Source organism: Eleginops maclovinus, chromosome 16 (genome assembly GCF_036324505.1).
Source record: "Eleginops maclovinus isolate JMC-PN-2008 ecotype Puerto Natales chromosome 16, JC_Emac_rtc_rv5, whole genome shotgun sequence".
In the NCBI taxonomy this organism is placed as follows: Eukaryota; Metazoa; Chordata; class Actinopteri; order Perciformes; family Eleginopidae; genus Eleginops; species Eleginops maclovinus.
The window spans coordinates 780,849-799,468 of record NC_086364.1 but is presented as its reverse complement, the minus strand read 5'-3'; the positions used below and the strand labels follow the sequence as shown (position 1 = coordinate 799,468).

The 18,620-nt window shown below is 43.2% G+C and overlaps 1 protein-coding gene across 2 annotated transcripts in view; it reads left to right on the top strand.

The window, feature by feature from the left end:
- Positions 1-18,620, top strand: part of smg1 (SMG1 nonsense mediated mRNA decay associated PI3K related kinase) — a 61,854-nt gene that overhangs the window by 14,263 nt on the left and 28,971 nt on the right. For both annotated transcript variants that reach the window (XM_063904045.1, XM_063904047.1), the window contains exons 14-25: positions 690-820; positions 1,025-1,183; positions 1,743-1,861; positions 1,950-2,037; positions 2,121-2,222; positions 2,618-2,758; positions 3,289-3,515; positions 4,720-4,919; positions 5,049-5,210; positions 14,942-15,096; positions 15,197-15,330; positions 16,171-16,482. In XM_063904045.1, coding sequence (XP_063760115.1) covers positions 690-820; positions 1,025-1,183; positions 1,743-1,861; positions 1,950-2,037; positions 2,121-2,222; positions 2,618-2,758; positions 3,289-3,515; positions 4,720-4,919; positions 5,049-5,210; positions 14,942-15,096; positions 15,197-15,330; positions 16,171-16,482 — 1,930 coding nt within the window. The remainder of the gene's footprint in view (positions 1-689; positions 821-1,024; positions 1,184-1,742; positions 1,862-1,949; positions 2,038-2,120; positions 2,223-2,617; positions 2,759-3,288; positions 3,516-4,719; positions 4,920-5,048; positions 5,211-14,941; positions 15,097-15,196; positions 15,331-16,170; positions 16,483-18,620) is intronic.

Sequence of the window (18,620 nt, the reverse complement as noted above, 5' to 3'; positions counted from 1 at the left end):
TCTTTATTGAAAAATGTGTTGCGTTCATTTCAACGTTCACGAAAAAATGAGCGTGTTCAATGAACGCGTTCTTTTGAACTCGTTCATGCACAACACTGCCTGCTACATAGTCTAGTTACCAGCAGTGTGAACCCGGAAATGTAGAGCACCCCAAAGCTTAATGTTATAAATGTATAGTACGGGTCTCCATCAGATAGAAACTGCCGGACGCTGACTTGCATATGTTGCAGAATTAGCTTAAGTTGTGTTGATTTAAATGATTGGCATTATATCCTGTGTAGACAATCGTTTAAAAATGGCTTGGATGATTTGGACAATGTTGGTTTTGGGGGTTATTGAGGATGCTGATTGCATTTTCAGGTTATGAAATGGTAGGTTTAACTAGAAATTGGCCATATTTGTGCTCTTAGTGGGCTGAATTTGACTACCACGCAGTGTTGCAACCATTGCACACAGAGCACAAGAACATTATTATCTGTCCAATCCAAATAATCCAGAGTCCCCTAAATCTTCAAAATCGACCCACAATTCATCAAAATCAGCAACCGCCAGCAAACCTGGCCATTTTCTGGTTTAAATTGCCATTTTGATCCTGAAATGGTCTAAATCTACTCTGAATCCTGAATAAAGATGAACGGTCCTGAACATGGCCCTGTGTGTTGATTGTTGATGTGTCTTTGTCTCTTCAGATGTGGGCGCTGTCTCCTACGGTCTTCACTCTGCTCAGTCAAAATCTGACGCTGGTCCACGCTGACTTAGCTGTGTTCTACCCTGCCATCCAGTATGCTGTGCTCTACACCCTGTATTCCCACTGCACCAGGTAACACACACTTGTATACCTGTCTTTTTTCAAATATGTTGTGCCTACATGTTGAATCTGTACTCCCTGAAAAACTCCTAAGAAAGGAGACTCTTGATCTGGTGTGATGAGGTTTAAATGGAACAACAGTGGAGATCAATCGATGATCCACAGCATCCTGTAGGAGCTGCTCTGATGTCTCCTGTGTCTCTTCTGTTTGTTCAGACACGATCACTTCATCTCGTCCAGCCTGTCGTCCTCCCCCTCCCTGTTTGACGGCGCCGTCATCAGCACCGTGACCACGGCCACAAAGAAGCATTTCAGCACTCTGCTAAGTCTTCTGGGAGGTCTGCTAGCCAAGGAGCACCTCCCCCCCGAGGCCAGGTTCTTCATCACACCAACTTACACCACAACCATAACTCAACGATGAACTGTCAGGACTTTAACAGTTAAATAAAAACTACTGCTCAGATAGATAGTCATTGTCATTGTAAAAAAACTGTACAGAAACTATTGACAAGATCAAAACTATAAATACAGGAGTAAAAAAAAAGGAATACAATTAATAATTTAAAGAGAAAAACCCTGCCACGTCATAAATGATCAATCGATTTTATAAATGTAGTATCAGAACAGAAAACAACCAAAAAATGTCATACAAATATTTTAAGATATAGAAAGTGATATACATGAAATCTGGATAGACCAAATAAATATGTACAGTATACTATAGCAAATTAAAATATGTGCAGTTTTGTTATGGAAAGTGGAAATCTGTGTAGATGCTAAGAGAGGTAGCTTGTGTACCAACGTGCAAAATATTCTGAGGGTTTAACATCAAGCTCGAAGACTTTTGAGATGTATTAATTTGAGCATAGAATCACAGTAACCATGATGGCTGCTAATTGGACCCTCAGCTATAACGGCTCTGTTGCTCTGTCAGGAGGCTGCTGCTGACCTGGGCTCAGGAAATCTCTGTGCTGATGAAGAAGTCGGACACCTACAGCCCCCTCTTCGCACTGCCCTCCTTCAACAAGTTCTGCAGAGGCCTGCTGGCTAACGGTGAGCTAACCGCTAGCAAATCCATTTTCATGTCGCCTTTTCGACAGGTCCACCGGCTGATGTTGTTCTTCTTGTTTTGTGCGCACAGGTCTCAATGAGGATCAGAGTATCTGCCTCCAGACCTGCCACAGCCTGCAGGTCCTCTCCTCCTCTCTGTCCACGGAGCTGCTGCAGAGGTCAACATCAAACTGAACTCTTATTTAAAACTGCTCTCAGGGTTGTACATGTGGTAATGGTTTCCCTCTGTTCTGTGCTTCAGGTGTGTGGATGTGTGCAGAGTGCAGTTGGTGCACTCAGCAGTGAGGGTGAGGCAGGCCTACGGCAAGCTGTTACGGACAATCCCCCTCGATGTGGCTTTAAGGTATGATTCAGCTCTGCACATGCCAAAACTGTTCGTCTAAATCAGCGGTCCCCAACCTTTTTTTTTTGCGCAGCCGACATCAATAATAAACTCAATAATAATATATAGAGTTATTTTAGAAAAAACAGAGTTAGTTGAAGTAGGAGGGCAGAAAGCCACGCTTATAAATAATAGCCCTCCTGTGAGTTGTCCAAGTCATGTACAGGGACTAAAACTATAATACAATTGAAGTTTGAACTGAAGGGTGTTATGTTCTAAGGAAAATCCTTTTTGTAGTTTTTAATCTCTTATTCGCTCAGATTTTGAATATCAAAATGGTTTAACACAACATGGAATCAAATGAATTTGTCTGATTTATGACTTCATAACGTGTGTACGCTTGTGTTTCCCCACAGTAACCACAGCCACCCTGAGATGAGGGAGATCTCCCTGGCCATCCGCCACAACATGAGCAGAGCTCCCAGCACCACCTTCCACCCCCAGGACTTCAGCGACCTCATCAGCTTCATCCTGTACGGGGTGCTGCACCGTGGGGGGTACGTGACAGAGACATTTCAAACCACCTCTGTGACTGGGCTCTTCCTCTCACAGTCCCAGGATGTTTGTTTAGCAGCAGGCCATAGTGTTGGGTTGTATGATCTGTTGCTGAAATAAACTCATTGTCAAATCCCTAGCAAACAGTTATAGTGAGGACCTTCCATTTAGAAGAGAAAACCATTTTCTTCTGGAGGTCAAGTTGATATTTTAATAATACACAATTATATTTTCCCCCCACAATCAAAATGTTGAAGAAATATCGGGATGCTATGGCCATCTTTCTTTCTAATGCTTTTCAGATCACATTGTAGGGGTCGATATGGATTCCGATTTCATTATTTTTTATTATTTTAGTAATCAAGGAGACTGATATTTAGAACTGATAAGCATTGTGCAGTAAAAAACTTGGTGTCAAAATGAAAAAAACACAATGTATGAATGCATGGATTCCGGGTCCCTCTGCAGATGAATGTGCGTGCTGTAGCAGAATATGTCTCTGATGCTGAGCTCCTCATTTCCTGTCTCCCAGGAAGGACCCCTGGCTGGAGCGGCTGTACTACAGCTGCCAGCGGCTTGAGAAGCGTGACGGCCGGGCAGGTGCAGACGGCTGCAGGCCCGGCGTGGTGCCGCGGGTGCTGCTGAAAACTGAGGCGGTGCTGTGGCAGTGGGCCGTGTGGGAGGCCGCTCAGTTCACCGTACTGTCCAAACTCAGGACACCACTGGGCCGTGCTCAGGACACCTTCCAGACCATCGAAGGTGAGAGGAGCAGGGCCGCTGTGTCTCAGGGACATTAGGCTTTTTGACCTTGGGATGCTAGAGCAGGTTATTCCAAACTAATGGGGTTCATCGTGGGTATAAGGGGTCGCCTCAAAATGCATGTCTTGTAGTAAACATGCCAAAGCAACCAATTAAACAAAACAAATTCTGAGAAGTTAAGTGTTTAAGAGACAGGCACAGGTTAATAGAGTGATTTTCCACCACTGTGCCTTGAGAGATCGTCGGGAAATGTTCCAATCTCACATAACGGCCTGCAATGTAGTGTCTGGCTTAGTCATTAGATACTCTTCCCTGACAGGTGGTGGCAGTAGGTAGCGCAGTAATGAACTTGTTAATAAAATACAGTAGAATTAATTGAGATTCAAGATTGGACTACAGAGGAAAAATTGCCTCTTGGCTAACTTGGCACACTTACAGATATGTTGTTAATGTGCACTGTCCCAGTTAGATGGATGGATGGATGGATGGATGGATGGATTCAAAGGTTTTAATGTCATATGCACATAAGCTACAGTCTAGGAATGGCAATGAAAATCATGGAGTTCCTCCAACAATGCAACATAGTTATATAAGACATAATACCATACAAATATAAGAAATGCACACTCTCCTGGCTCCCGGACAAAATTCTAACCCAGACAAAAAGCCTAGAATGAGTGGCCGGTGTTTGGATTTACTTTCATCGCGATCGACGCAACAACTCAATAATGCAAGATTAAACGTCATCTACAGAAACAGCCGTCACTTCAAACAAGAACATTATGCTATTATGTGTCTTTTTCTTACTCTTTCAGTTGTTGGTGAATGTTAAATGTAGAACATGTCCTGCGGCTAAAGGGGGTCGAGAAAGCACTGGATTAATGAATTGGAAGGGGTGGTTTTTGTCTTAGAATTGGTTTGTTCATATTCACAAAAGTACAAATGTTTTCCTTGTGAAGAAAAACAAGTTGAGTCTGCTTTTGTTCAAAATGGATATTGTAATTGTTTAGAGGCATGTTGTAATTGTCATTATCTGTACGAAGCTTTGGCAATCCAGTGAGTCATTATGGTCATGCCAATCAAGCTATCTGACTTAGAATTTGAGAAGTGGAATGACATTTTAAAAAAGGTCCCCCGTTGGACATGACCCAGAGGCGTTGTTGTTCAGAGTGTCTGAAATCCCCCTCCATTCTCCTCCTTTCAGGAATGATCCGGAGCCTGGCGGCCCACAGTCTGAACCCGGAGCAGGATGTAGGAGCCTGGGCTGGAGCTGGAGGGGACGGAGACGGTCACCACTCCAACCAGCTGCGCCTGGCTCTGCTGCTGCAGTATGTGGAGAACTTGGAGAAGCTCATGTACAACGCCTACGAGGGCTGCGCCAACGCTCTCACTGCCCCCCCAAAGGTGTGCCATCTAAAGCTCCAGTTTAAAATTCAGAGGGAGCGCTGAGACCACAGAACACAATTTAAATTCATTCATAAAGAAGTCTTTTATGGCAACCAATTAGCTTATATTCCTTCTCCTGTGTCTCAGGGTATCAGGACGTTCTTCTACACCAACCGGCAGACGTGCCAGGACTGGCTGACGAGGATCCGCCTGGCGCTGATGAGAGTCGGGCTTCTGTCTGGCCAGCCGGCGGTCACCATTCGCCATGGCTTCGACCTGCTGACAGAGATTAAGAACAGCAACACACAGGTCAGTAAATCACACTGTGGTATGGAGCCTCCTGATCTCCCATCAGACGCTGTAGATGTTTTGGTGCAGAGCCTGCGCACGGAACATCTAGAGCAGGGATGGCCAACCAGTCAGAGACGAACACAATTATTTGACTGTGTTACTGCAAAGAGCCACATCATACACACATCGTGGATGTATGTCCGCCCACTTCTCTCTTGCCCTTTCGCTCTCACCCTTTCTGTGTGCTCCAGGGGCATAGCTAGTTTTGAAGTTTGAGTGGGGTGGACTTCACATCCTCTAGGGGGGTCCGGGGGCATGCTTCCCCGGGCAGATTTTTAAAAACACTTTAAAGTGAGTTGCATGCTTCTGGTGCACTTTGAGAGCAAAATTAAGAGGCCACACAATAGAACTGTGTGGTCTTGGTAAGGGGAGGGGGCACAACTCTCAACACTAATGTGAGACATAAAAAATATATATAAATGTTTCTTTTCAATTTCAAAAATGTTCATTTGGGTGGGATTTATTTTTTTTAGCAGGGCTGAAGTTCACCTAAAATAGGTATAGCTACGCCACTGGTGTGCTCCCTCACTCTATTCCTCTGTGCCCCTCTCTATCTCTCACACATAGAAAATGAAAATCTAAAAATGTACAATAATTGACACACAGACACACACACTCAAAGACACACACACTCAATAGACACACTCTGTCACACAGACAGACACACATACCTCTGCTCAGCCAGACTTCTTGTAAATGTCACACACCATGATATTGACAGAAATCAGTATTAAGACCAGAGGCCAGTTATTCTCAGCCATTAAGAGTGTGTGCACTGTCTCACACACACTCTCACTTAATCATGTGAAAACTACTTTTATATTACTGCATGTTGCTTTTGAACTAAGTTGGCATTCATTGCGTTGAACACTCCTTTACAAATCTGGCTTACAATATTGAAATGTTTGTATTTAAAACAAACCCATGACTAAGGTTGGTTCAAATACTGCCTCATGACAGTTATTAAAGTAAATGAAGTGTATTTTAGTTAATTATCCTCGTCATGATAACTATCTCAACTCTTACCCTGTGACTGGCAGAAGCTCTGCTGACAGAGATGCACTTTCTCTCTTGTTTATTTCGTTATCGCGATTCAGCAACTCAGGAGTCCTTCTGTGTTGGTGGCCAGCTTCCCGTGAACAGGCCCTCTCACACACAACTACAACTGCAAAGTGTTACCGTTTTGATCTGACAACTTTGTATTGAGTTATTACGGTTTTATCTGAGTTTTATTTTCGCCGTTCAGAAGCAGATCTCTCCCTTCCCTCTCACATCCGGAGTGCAGTAGACCCCGCCCCCTGTACTGCAGGATCTGCATTCTGATTGGCTAAAGCACTTCTGTGTCGAAAACTCTGTGTAACGATTGGCCTGGAACTTGTGTGTCGTTAACCCTTTTTGAACCTGGATACATATGCGCAACAAAAACCACACACTTAAAATTCCATATGTACTGAGGAGCCGCATGAGACTGGGCAAAGAGCCGCCGGTTGGCCACCCCTGATCTAGAGCCTCTGAAGCTTCTGTGCACGTCCCTGCTGTGTAACTTCAGTGTATATAGTTTCAATACCCTTAAAGTGATCCTGATTATAAAGGAGATGGTTCTCCAGGTAATCAGGTTGTTAAAGTTTTGTAACACTGGCGCTTCTATTGGCTAGTGTTACCAAACATTGTAAATGATAGGCTAAGGGGCGGGACATCTCTAAGCGGTTGACCAGTCACAACAGAGCCTGCCAGCTAACCAATCAGAGCAGACTGGGCTCTGGTTTCAGACAGAGGGTGAAAAGAGGTGCTGCAGCACAGGCAGTATGAGAAAAATAAAGAGCTTGGAGACATGTCCCAGTGGAGACACAACATACTGATATACACCTGAACATCAGCAGGAGAGGACTCTTTAAAGTAGAGACACTACATACTGATATACACCTGAACATCAGCAGGAGAGGACTCTTTAAAGTAGAGACGCTACATACTGATATACACCTGAACATCAGCAGGAGAGTACTCTTTAAAGTAGAGACGCTACATACTGATATACAGCTGAACATCAGCAGGAGAGGACTCTTTAAAGTAGAGACACTACATACTGATATACACCTGAACATCAGCAGGAGAGGACTCTTTAAAGTAGAGACACTACATACTGATATACACCTGAACATCAGCAGGAGAGGACTCTTTAAAGTATAGACACTACATACCAGAGATGGGAGTAAGTCACACATATGCAAGTCTCAAGTCTTAACCTTCAAGTCTCAAGCAAGTCCCAAGTCATTTTTGTGAGAGTCGAGTCAAGTCAAGTCAAGTCATAGCTTAGGTCAAGCAAGTCACAAGTCAAGTCATAGAAATATAATAAGCTTGAAGACAACCGTCTTAAAACTTTAAGAGACTGCAGCCTAAGTTTTATGTAGCCCTCCTTTGCACAAAAGGGCTAACAAATAGAGGAAGGGGATATAAGGCTAAAGAATAATTATAAATACTCACTAGGACCAGCAGGATCAGAATGACTAGGAACGACTACAGGGCCTGGTGTACCAAGCAATAATTACCAGACAGAGTACTCAACACAGCAGTTTATCTTGGGAACAGCAGCAAACCACTTCCTTTTATTTACAACCATTTTTTCAATATGTTGCAAAAGACAGTCCTTTTTTTATGTGTTGCAAAAGACAGAAGACAAAGAAGTGCAAGAAGGAATGAACTTGAACAAATACAACTTCTATGTCCACTACTCCTTCAAAAAGGCCTAACTCTCTCACTCTGCTGTGGATGATTAAAGCTGTAGGTATTGCTTGGAGTTCTTGAAGTCATAAACTGCGATATCATTGGCTGTCAAATGTGTCCTTAGTAGTGATGTACTCTTCAAATCTAGACAGAGGGGAGAAGTGCAAAAAAACTACTTTTAACTCATGTTTTCATAGCATAATATTCCATTAATAAATACCATACGGAAATGAAATGGAGACACTTCTATGTTATATACTACGATTTACTCTTGAAAGTGGCCCATTTCTCATTTATGTCATACATCTCTCATATATCATATACTTATACATACATTTACAGTAATAGGGTTTGTGCATGTTGTTTGGCTGTTATACTTTATGATTTAACCAAAAAAAAGCAGCTAGCGCTAACAAGCTAACAGCTACATTGATGTGGTAGACTTTGGACTAGCAACTAGCGCTAGCTAGACCTGATCTGCCAAGTGAATCAATCTGGCAATTTCAGATAAACTACCGTATTTCAGTCAAATTGTCTGTTATTTGATAGGCGGGATCAATGTGAAACTAAGTCAACATGATTAAAACTTAATGTGATGCAAACAGTAAGCTCTTGTCACGTTTGACTGATGGATATGGGATGTTAGCTGCCAGCTAACGTTAGATTAACAATAATGTGAAATTAGCTAGAGACATTAGCCTACTTACTTTTCTTCGTGTAGTCAGAAATGGCGGATGAAATTTGACGTGGTGCTGGATGTGTCGGATATTTTTGCGCTGCACACCTTGCACACGGCGAATCGTTTCTTTTGTTGAGTTGAATAGTCTTTAAATCCGAATGTTATGATTTTGGGAACACTGGCTGCAGCAGAACTGGTAGCACCTTCCATCTTCCAAACCCCGACCGCTCTACTGTAGATGGCGGGCGCATCACCTAGTAGAGATTACTGGTTGCCAGGTTCGCCCACATGCAACAGGAAACATCCAATCGAAAATATTTTTTATTATTATTATTCACCAATTAACCAAGAGAGCAATGACTTGTCGAGTCATTGCATGCAAGTCTAAGTCAAGTCTCAAGTCATGAGTAGCAAGTCCAAGTCAAGTCAAGTCTTTTCTCACTGTTGATCAAGCAAGTCACAAGTCCTCAATCTGGCGACTTAAGTCTGACTCGAGTCAAGTCACTAGACTCGAGTCCCCCATCTCTGCTACATACTGATATGAAGTGGAAAATCTGTATAAAAGGTCCCTTAAGTAAATACTTAAGGGACCTTTTAATAAAATAATTAATTTGTAGCTGCCCATTACGCAACATTCACACGGTTCCGTTCCGTTAACGCTTGCCGGAGGGCACCCTTTATTAGTGAATAGTGGCTGAAAATGCGTGGGAAAAGTGGGGGTGGCTATTTTTGCACTAAGGAGTGGTTTTGGTGAAAAACCACTGGCGTAAAGTATACCCCCGCAGCCCCCGCGAGGCGGGGGGGCCCCGGCCCCCCTCATATGAGAACGGGCCCCCTACCTCTATACCCCAAAGCGGCCGCCGACAGCATGTTAGATTTCTACTAGAGCGGCCGCGGCCGGCCGCAATTTTGAAAGACACTACATGAAATAATACTGCGCCAGTGGATACATGAACAACTTACTTTTATTTTGAAACCCGGAAATTGGGTGTGTTGTCATTGACTTTTCTGAAGTATTTCTTAGCTAAACCTCGCTACTGACTGTGACTGATCGCCTGAAGATTACAGTGTTTCAGATGCCGTCGTGGCTAGCAATCAGAGCAGACACACCTCTTCTCACAGGATGAGACCGTATTTTTGTGCACCAATGATGACAAATCATCACGTTTGTATGGCAGTGATGTAAGAAAAGTCTAAATAAAAAATACCTATTCAAAATAGTAATATTAGTATCCTCCTGTTTGCTCTGACTAGCTAAAGTCTTCGTATGTCGCAGAAGTGTTGGTTTATAACTAGCACAGCCTCATCGTTCTCTAAATTGGTAAGACATCGCCAGATCAACGACATTTGAATGGATTGTAAACCCATGGCACTTTTATGTTCAGAGATATGTAACATTTAATTATTGGTCTGTATGGGACGTTCAAAAAAGCTAATTTTCGCGTTACCGCTTATGGAAATGTCTGTCACTTCGTGACTTTCGCAACCTCCAAAGCAAGCTCCCGCGTCTGTGGGTGAAAGCTATTTTGTGCACAAGTAACAACGATGGTAATCAGATGTGTTTTCTGTTTATGAAAGTCTGAAGAAACGTATTTTAAAATGTTTTATCGTTCGTCATCTCACTTTTCATGCCTAGTTTGCCAGCAAACTTGCTAGCTTGTCTTGTATTTACTTGTCTTAGACTGAGGTAATATTAGTCTGATGAGTTCGAGGTTGATACTAGCTAGCTATTGAATGCATCAGCCTCATCGCTTACTAAACTGATCATATTTAGATAAATGTATAGATAAACATGTATAGTTAAAAAAAACTGTGAAAATGAGTCACTGTTTCATTCTCACTTCTAATTATTCTTCGTTTGTGTCTACTAGTACAAGTTATTCAAATACTCTCCATTCTTTTTTTTTAGCTGTAAGCTCATTGTAAAAGCAGTAGCTGTGTTGTATACAGCTTTCCCGGGCCGCTAGGGGGGGCCCGTGTTCGTCTCCCGATATGATTCAATGCACGAAATATGCGATCTAATATTACGCGCCATTTCACCGCAGAAATGAAGCGCACCAGAGAAAAAAGTGGTGCTCAAAAGCGACAAAACAAAAAGAAAAGAGATGAATTTACATCCACACTGCCCAAAATTTCATCTGTTTTTGGGAGAGTGCAGCCTAACTCTCCACTTCAGGATGCACAATCAGGTAGGGTCGTGGGAAAAAAAAACTAGCGCAGTTACAGTAAAACGAGGCAGTGGCCTGAGGCAGCCTCTAGCCTCCACTAGCCTCCATGCAAGCTAAGCATCAAAGTTACGTTTTGTATTGAAAAGAAGTAAATAACATGTGACAATTAAACAAAGAGAAAAAAATACTTAAGTAAAACGTCTAATTGTTTCTCTCATTTAAAACGCAAGGGAATTGGACTTTCATCCATCCGTCCAGAAATGTCTTAAGCTAACATGTAGGCCCCTACAGCTCCCTCGTAGGCGTCTGTGTTAAAAACTTGCGGAGAATTTGTGACATGGCCGTGAGAACCCAAAATAAGTTCTGAAATGCAATCGGACTCTTCAAAGGGTTAGCAGCAGACGAGGAGGGAGGGATCGCTGCGCATCAGACAGACGCTGAAATCACAGGCGCATGCCCTTCTGCATCGGATGAGGAAGATGCCGTGCATCGGGTGGCTGCTGATGGCAGAGATAGGCATACCGCAGGTGAGGCTCTGGCTGTGCCGTTGACTCTTCTTCATAAAGACAAAGCATCAAAGTTGTTGTTTTTTATTATTGAAAAGCAGTAAATAGCCTGTGGCAATTAAATAAAGAGCCTGAAAAGACGCTGAAATCACAGGTGCATCGGATGAGGGAGGAGATGCCGTGCATCAGATGGCTGCTGATGACAGAGATGCGTGTACCGCAGCCGCAGGTGAGGAAGATGTCTCTGGATGTGCCGTTGACTCTTCTTCAACTGAGGGAGAGACCATTACGGGGCCTGAAGAAGAAATCCGGGACAGCGAGAATGTTGGGAGTGGGACTTCTTCTGATCTTGAATGCGCTGTTGATAGGCCTTCTGATCCTTACCCTAGTGACAGGGCTAATTTCCCTGTTGACATCTCTGACAGTGATGTTAAGAGATCGATTATAAAGCAGGGGCCATGCAAATACGAAGGCCCCTATCCGAGGGATGCTAGAGGCAGGTGCTTTTCTAAAGAGTACTATAACCGTGTGTCCAAGAAAGGTACACAGATATCACGCAAATGGTTGTGTTACTCTCCTAAAATGGATCGTGTGTATTGCCAGTGTTGTTGGTTGTTTGGTGACAGAACGTCTGTGGGCCATAATTTGGCATGGACAACCGGGATTAATGACTGGCAAGGTCTTTCGCGGAAGATCAGAGAGCACGAACATGCCCGTTGCCACTTGTCAGCCTGTGTTGTGTATGATACATGGCAGCAAAATGTAACCATCGACGAAAGGATTTCATCTGATTTCAAAAGTGAGGTTAGTTTTTGGTCAGATGTTTTAAAAAGGATTGCTGACGTTACATTAACCCTTGCGTCCTGTAACTCCGCTTTCCGTGCGCACCACGAGAAACTAGGAGAAATCAATAATGGAAACTTTCTGGCCCACATCGAACTCCTTGCGCGTTACGACCCCGTGTTGGAGAAGTTGATCAGAAGTAAAAGTAAAATCAAATACTTAAGCCCAAAAATTCAAAACGAGATGATCTCAATCATGGCACAAACTGTCTTAGACGAAATAGTGAAAGAAATCCATGAGGCAGAATTTTATTCGGTCATATTAGACACAACACAAGACATTTCCAAAGTGGATCAGCTAAGCCAAGTGCTCCGCTATGTCACGATTCCTAAAGATGACAATGATGTGCCCTCAGACGTGCAAATTCACGAGAGTTTCATGGGTTTCCATTCAGTCCACGACCAAAGCGCACACGGCTTAGAAAAAATTATTCTCGAGCTGTTAGAGATGAAAGGAATCTCGGTCAATAAATGCAGAGGACAGGGATACGATGGCGCAGCCACAATGAGCGGGGTCTACTCTGGCTTACAAAAAAGAATCTCGGATAGGGAACCAAATGCAATGTACGTTCATTGCGCTTCTCACAATCTAAATCTAGTTTTAAACGATGCGTGCCAGAATGTGGCAAAGGTGAGAGCGTACTACGATACAGTAGAGAAACTGTATGACTTCTTCAGCGCAAGCATTAAACGTTGGGAAATTTTGGAAGTGCAGTTCAAAGTGGCAGGGCAGCCAACTCTTAAACGTCTATGCCCGACACGTTGGGCATCCAGAAATGATGCGGTGCGCGCCCTTCGGTTTCGTTACCCAGACGTAATGAAAGCGCTCACTAAAATATCCCTGCTGTCCAAAAAACCCAAAGAACGCGCGGAGGCCACTGGTCTCAAAGCCAGCATGGAAAATTTTGAATTTGTGTTTCAAACGGTCATACAGGGTAAAATTCTTGAGTCAGTCCACATTGTTTCCCAACATCTCCAAAAACAAAACGTGGACATACTACAGGCAAGCCAGTATCTCTCAAGTGCGTCTGACAGCCTTGCGTCACTCAGAGGTGAATATGACAGCCTCAAAGAAGCTGCCCAAGACCTGGCCAAATTGTGGGGTATCTCTCCTGTATTTCCCGAGAAACGCAACAGGCGTACGAAAACCTATTTCGACGAATTGTGTGAGGACGAAAGGCTTACGAATGCAGAGGAGAATTTTAAAGTGTCGGTCTTCTACGCCACTTTAGACATAGTCGTTGCGCAGGTGGGTCGCAGGTTTGAAAGCATGCGAGAAGTGGCACGAAGGTTTGGGTTTTTACGCCCCGAGGAACTCATCTCGAAATCCGATGGTGAGTTATATGCATCAGCAAGTACTCTGGCTGCGCAATATAATGACGACTTATCTGCTGATTTTCCTGATCAGATCCTGTCATTTAGAAGCGCATTACTACCCGCTCTAAAAGAAATTGAACGTGGTGGGGTACAAGATTTGGCACGCACTCTCTTTGTGAAACACAGTTCCATATTGTCCAGTCTGCCTGACGTTGCCACAGCTATAAAATTGTTCTTGACCATACCCGTAACCGTTGCAACAGCAGAGAGGTCGTTTTCTAAACTAAAATTGATAAAAACATACTTGCGAAGCACTATGTCGCAAGATAGGCTACGGGGCCTAGCCATCATTTCTATAGAGAACAGGCGCGCTCGCAAGTTAGATTTAAACGGTGTGGTTAGAGACTTCGCTCATAGGTGCGCTAGGAGGAGTGCCCACATATACTCGTATCCAAAGATGTAAATGCTCTGTTTATCATCATTAATGTTACTTTTATTGCTGACTGTTGTTGCTGACTGTTTCATTGTTAGAATTATATGTAATAAATGGATTGGATAGCCTACTCTGTGTACAGAATATTAATGGGTTAACAAAACATCTATATAGGCCTATGGATTAAATGGGCATGGGATGTCAGGGGCTGAGTTGCAGCATCTTTTTCACTATTTTATGCAATCAAAACACACACACACAGGCCTATATATATATTAGGATATATATATAAAGAGAGAGAAGTAGGAGTAGGCTAGTAGTAAGGAGGCCGTGGCAGGTGGCGGTGGGGGGCCCCAGTCTAAGTACCTGCAGGGGGGCCCCAAGTGCTTGTGTTACGCCAGTGTGAAAAACTAATGCTTGCAATCAACTCAGAATCATGAAGAACCCCTAGTTTGACCCATAACAATTTACTTAAAGCCAGATTTAACATTTTAGATTTTTCAGAAAGCGGTTATGGGTTACTACATTAACTTTGATTAATTTTTTAGAAGGTTTCCCACGGGAGTTGAATTTCAACATTTTAAGACACACCTTCATAAACACTTTGGTGTAGAAATTTCTTGGTAAGGATTTAGTTCCCAGATTGGTCAAAAAATCTGCTAAAATGCCCTTACTAATTAGGCTACAAGCTACAGACAGTACTGACAGACATATTAAAAGTTCCACACAATCACACTACTTCTAGTTTAGCAGTACATAAATAACACTCACCCTTTTGATTTTACACAAAGCCATAAACAGAGGCAGGGAAGGTGGATGGCAAAAAAAAACGGGGGGAAAATGTAACTCATTTCAATCAATTTGATTAAAAAGCGTAAGTGTTGCACCCTAGTACTATTTTTTTTCTTCTTCTGTTGATGCCCTTAAGACATCCAGCACACAGCATTACTGGTGTAGCTGACCCAGGTGTGTGGTTACCTGATGGTGTAAACTGGCAGACTAACGGCATTTTCTGCCCCTCAGGGTCCAGAGATGGAGGTTCCTCTGACGCTGCTGGTGGAGGCTCTGTGTGAGCTGCGCTGTCCGGAGGCCATCCAGGGCCTGGCAGCCTGGAGCCAAAGCACCACGGGCCGCAGCCTGGGCTGGCTGCCCTCCGTGGCCCTGCAGGCGGAGGGACGGTAAGCCTCAACACCCACCTCCTCAGGGCTTAGCATATGCATATAATTGGTTTGGCTGTTTGGTTCCTCTCTTTAAAGGTGTGTGTTTGTGATTTGTTAGGTTTGAAAAGGCCTCTTTGGAGTATCAGGATCAGCTGTCTGCCGCCACAGGGATGGACTGCAGCATCAAAAGCCCAGAATGCAGTCTACTCAAAATCTCCATTAACACCAGCAGCCCCAAACACACCAGCAACGGTAACCAGAGAAATCCACAACAGACGCAGTTCAGCTACCCTGTACTGATGTTGGCATTGTAGTAAATGACCCCAGAATAAAATGAGTTACAAAGATAAACTAATTTGCTATTAATATTAGAGGTGCATACCAGGGGTTCGCAAGGGCTAAAGCAATGGGATCTTTCCATTGGATTTTGGAAAATTGCTGTGGAACAATATCTGTGGCAAACACACATTTACGATACTAATAAAATGGAATAATCTCCACATATTAACACCACTTGTAATGCAATCGGCATAAGCTAACGTTAGGCTATAAAGAAACTACATCACGCTCGCATAACTTCACTATCGCTAAGCTTAAGGTGAGGTGATGACGTTTAGTCGTCTCATTTAGACACGAAGCAACCGCCATTTATAAATGTAGTGGGGAAAAGAACATAAAAATCTTAGAAGGAAACAACACTCGTAGAGAAAAAATATAGTTAAAACATAAAAGGAAAAACAAATCCCATCAGTTTGTGTTGACCTTATCCCTTATTTCAGGCTAACAACCAAATACACATACAAAAATGGATTGAGGCAACTGGAACTGCTAGAATCCTGACTCAATTCTGGGTTTAGGACTCATTCCTCTGTGTAGCTCTAAAGCAGTCATGTGACGTCTGCATCATATACACTAGTGGACAGATAGTCAGTGACTGTAGAGGAGCTACATCGTGAGGTTCCCCACTGCTTATGATAAAATAATGTTCTGAATGGTAACTTTTTATAATATGCTGTAGTGTATATCTGTTAAATACTGTTCCGGGTTCATTGGACTGCTTCTCTAATTGTTTTGGCTGGGTTCCTCTTAAAGGGGACAGCAGGAAGACAGTGCTGCTGAAGTCCAGCGAGTGCTCTCCTGAGGTGATCAACTTCCTGGCCAACAAGGCGTGTCAGTGTTACGCGGCGCTCAGTGATTGGTCCTCCGTGAAGGAATGGCAGGCTGCCGTCAACGGCCTCAAGCAGAACTCCACCAACCCCGTCAGCATCAACCTGAGGACCGACTTCAACTACATCCAGGCGCTGAGCCGCTTCGAGGAGGGGGACCTGGGGGAGTGTGGAGCCCAGCTGGAGCTGCTGCCGGGGGAGGACTGCAGCTCGCTGAGCAGCAGCAAGGACAAACTTGGTGAGAGCCAGACACACACACACACACACACTATAAACACTGACGCTTCTTATACTGAAAGATGTTAATGTATAATGTATGTATTTATAGAAGCTTTAAAGTGACCAGTGAGATTTCAATTTAGCAGACTGATGGGAAAATTGAAGTCATCACAGCATGTAGATTTTAGGGCCGTCAATCCATTACAATATTTAATCGCAAATCATTTTCATGTGTTTTAGAATAGCTAAATGTTCCTTCAAAGGATATTTGACGTGTTTTTGTGAGTGGACAAATATGATTGCTTTACAATAAATAATAAATAGTTTATTTATTATAAATTATTTATTTGTTAATAATAGTTTCAGTCAATTACGAATTATAGTTCATGTTTATTCAATTGAGTAAACATCATTGTTATTGCAACAAGGTTAATAATGCGTTAACTTTGGCAGCCCTGGTAGATTTATCTTTTATTTTGAATACATTTTAAATTGTGGTCATGGCAGATGAGTTTTCATACGTTTTACCGGGCAATATGACAGGACAGATTTAAATTTGCTGGACTTCTGCAGATTGTTTGTGTATTTAGTATAATATACAGTGGGGCAAAAAAGTATTTAGTCAGTCACCAATTGTGCAAGTTCTCCCATTTAAAAAGATGAGAGAGGCCTGTAATTTTCATCATAGATATACTTCAACTATGAGAGACAGAATGAGAAAAGAAAATCCAGGAAATCACCTTGTAGGATTTTTAATGAATTAATTGGTAAATTCCTCGGTAAAATAAGTATTTGGTCACCTACAAACAAGCAAGATTTCTGGCTCTCACAGACCTGTACTTTCTTCTTTAAGAGGCTCCTCTGTCCTCCACTCGTTACCTGTATTAATGTCACCTTTTTGAACTCGTTATCAGTATAAAAGACACCTGTCCACAACCTCAAACAGTCATACTCCAAACTCCACTATGGCCAAGACCAAAGAGCTGTCAAAGGAGACCAGAGACAAAATTGTAGACCTGCACCAGGCTGGGAAAACTGAATCTGCAATAGGTAAGCAGCTTGGTGTGAAGAAATCAACTGTGGGAGCAATTATTAGAAAATGGAAGACATACAAGACCACTGCTAATCTCCCTCGATCTGGGGCTCCACGCAAGATCTCACCCCGTGGGGTCAAAATGATCACAAGAACGGGGAGCAAAAATCCCAGAACCACACGGGGGGACCTAGTGAATGACCTGCAGAGAGCTGGGACCAAAGTAACAGAGGCTACCATCAGTAACACACTACGCCGCCAGGGACTTAAATCCTGCAGTTCCAGACGTGTCCCCCTGCTTAAGCCAGTACATGTCCAGGCCCGTCTGAAGTTTGCTAGAGGGCATTTGGATGATCCAGAAGAGGATTGGGAGAATGTCATATGGTCAGATGAAACCAAAATGGAACTTTTTGGTAAAAACTCAACTCGTCGTGTTTGGAGGAGAAAGAATGCAGAGTTGCATCCAAAGAACACCATACCTACTGTGAAGCATGGGGGTGGAAACATCATGCTTTGGGGCTGTTTTTCTGCAAAGGGACCAGGACGACTGATCCGTGTAAAGGAAAGAATGAATGGGGCCATGTATCGTGAGATTTTGAGTGAAAACCTCCTTCCATCAGCAAGGGCACTGAAGATGAAGCGTGGCTGGGTCTTTCAGCATGACCATGATCCCAAACACACCGCCAGGGCAACGAAGGAGTGGCCTCGTAAGAAGCATTTCAAGGTCCTGGAGTGGCCTAGCCAGTCTCCAGATCTCCACCCCATAGAAAATCTTTGGAGGGAGTTGAAAGTCTGTGTTGCCCAGCGACAGCCCCAAAACATCACTGCTTTAGAGGAGATCTGCATGGAGGAATGGGCCAAAATACCAGCAACAGTGTGTGAAAACCTTGTGAAGACTTACAGAAAACGTTTGACCTCTGTCATTGCCAACAAAGGGTATATAACAAAGTATTGAGATGAACTTTTGTTATTGACCAAATACTTATTTTCCACAATCATTTGAAAATAAATTCTTTAAAAATCCTACAATGTGATTTTCTGGATTGTTTCCCCCATTCTGTCTCTCATAGTTGAGGTGTACCTATGATGAAAATTACAGGCCTCTCTCATCTTTTTAAATGGGA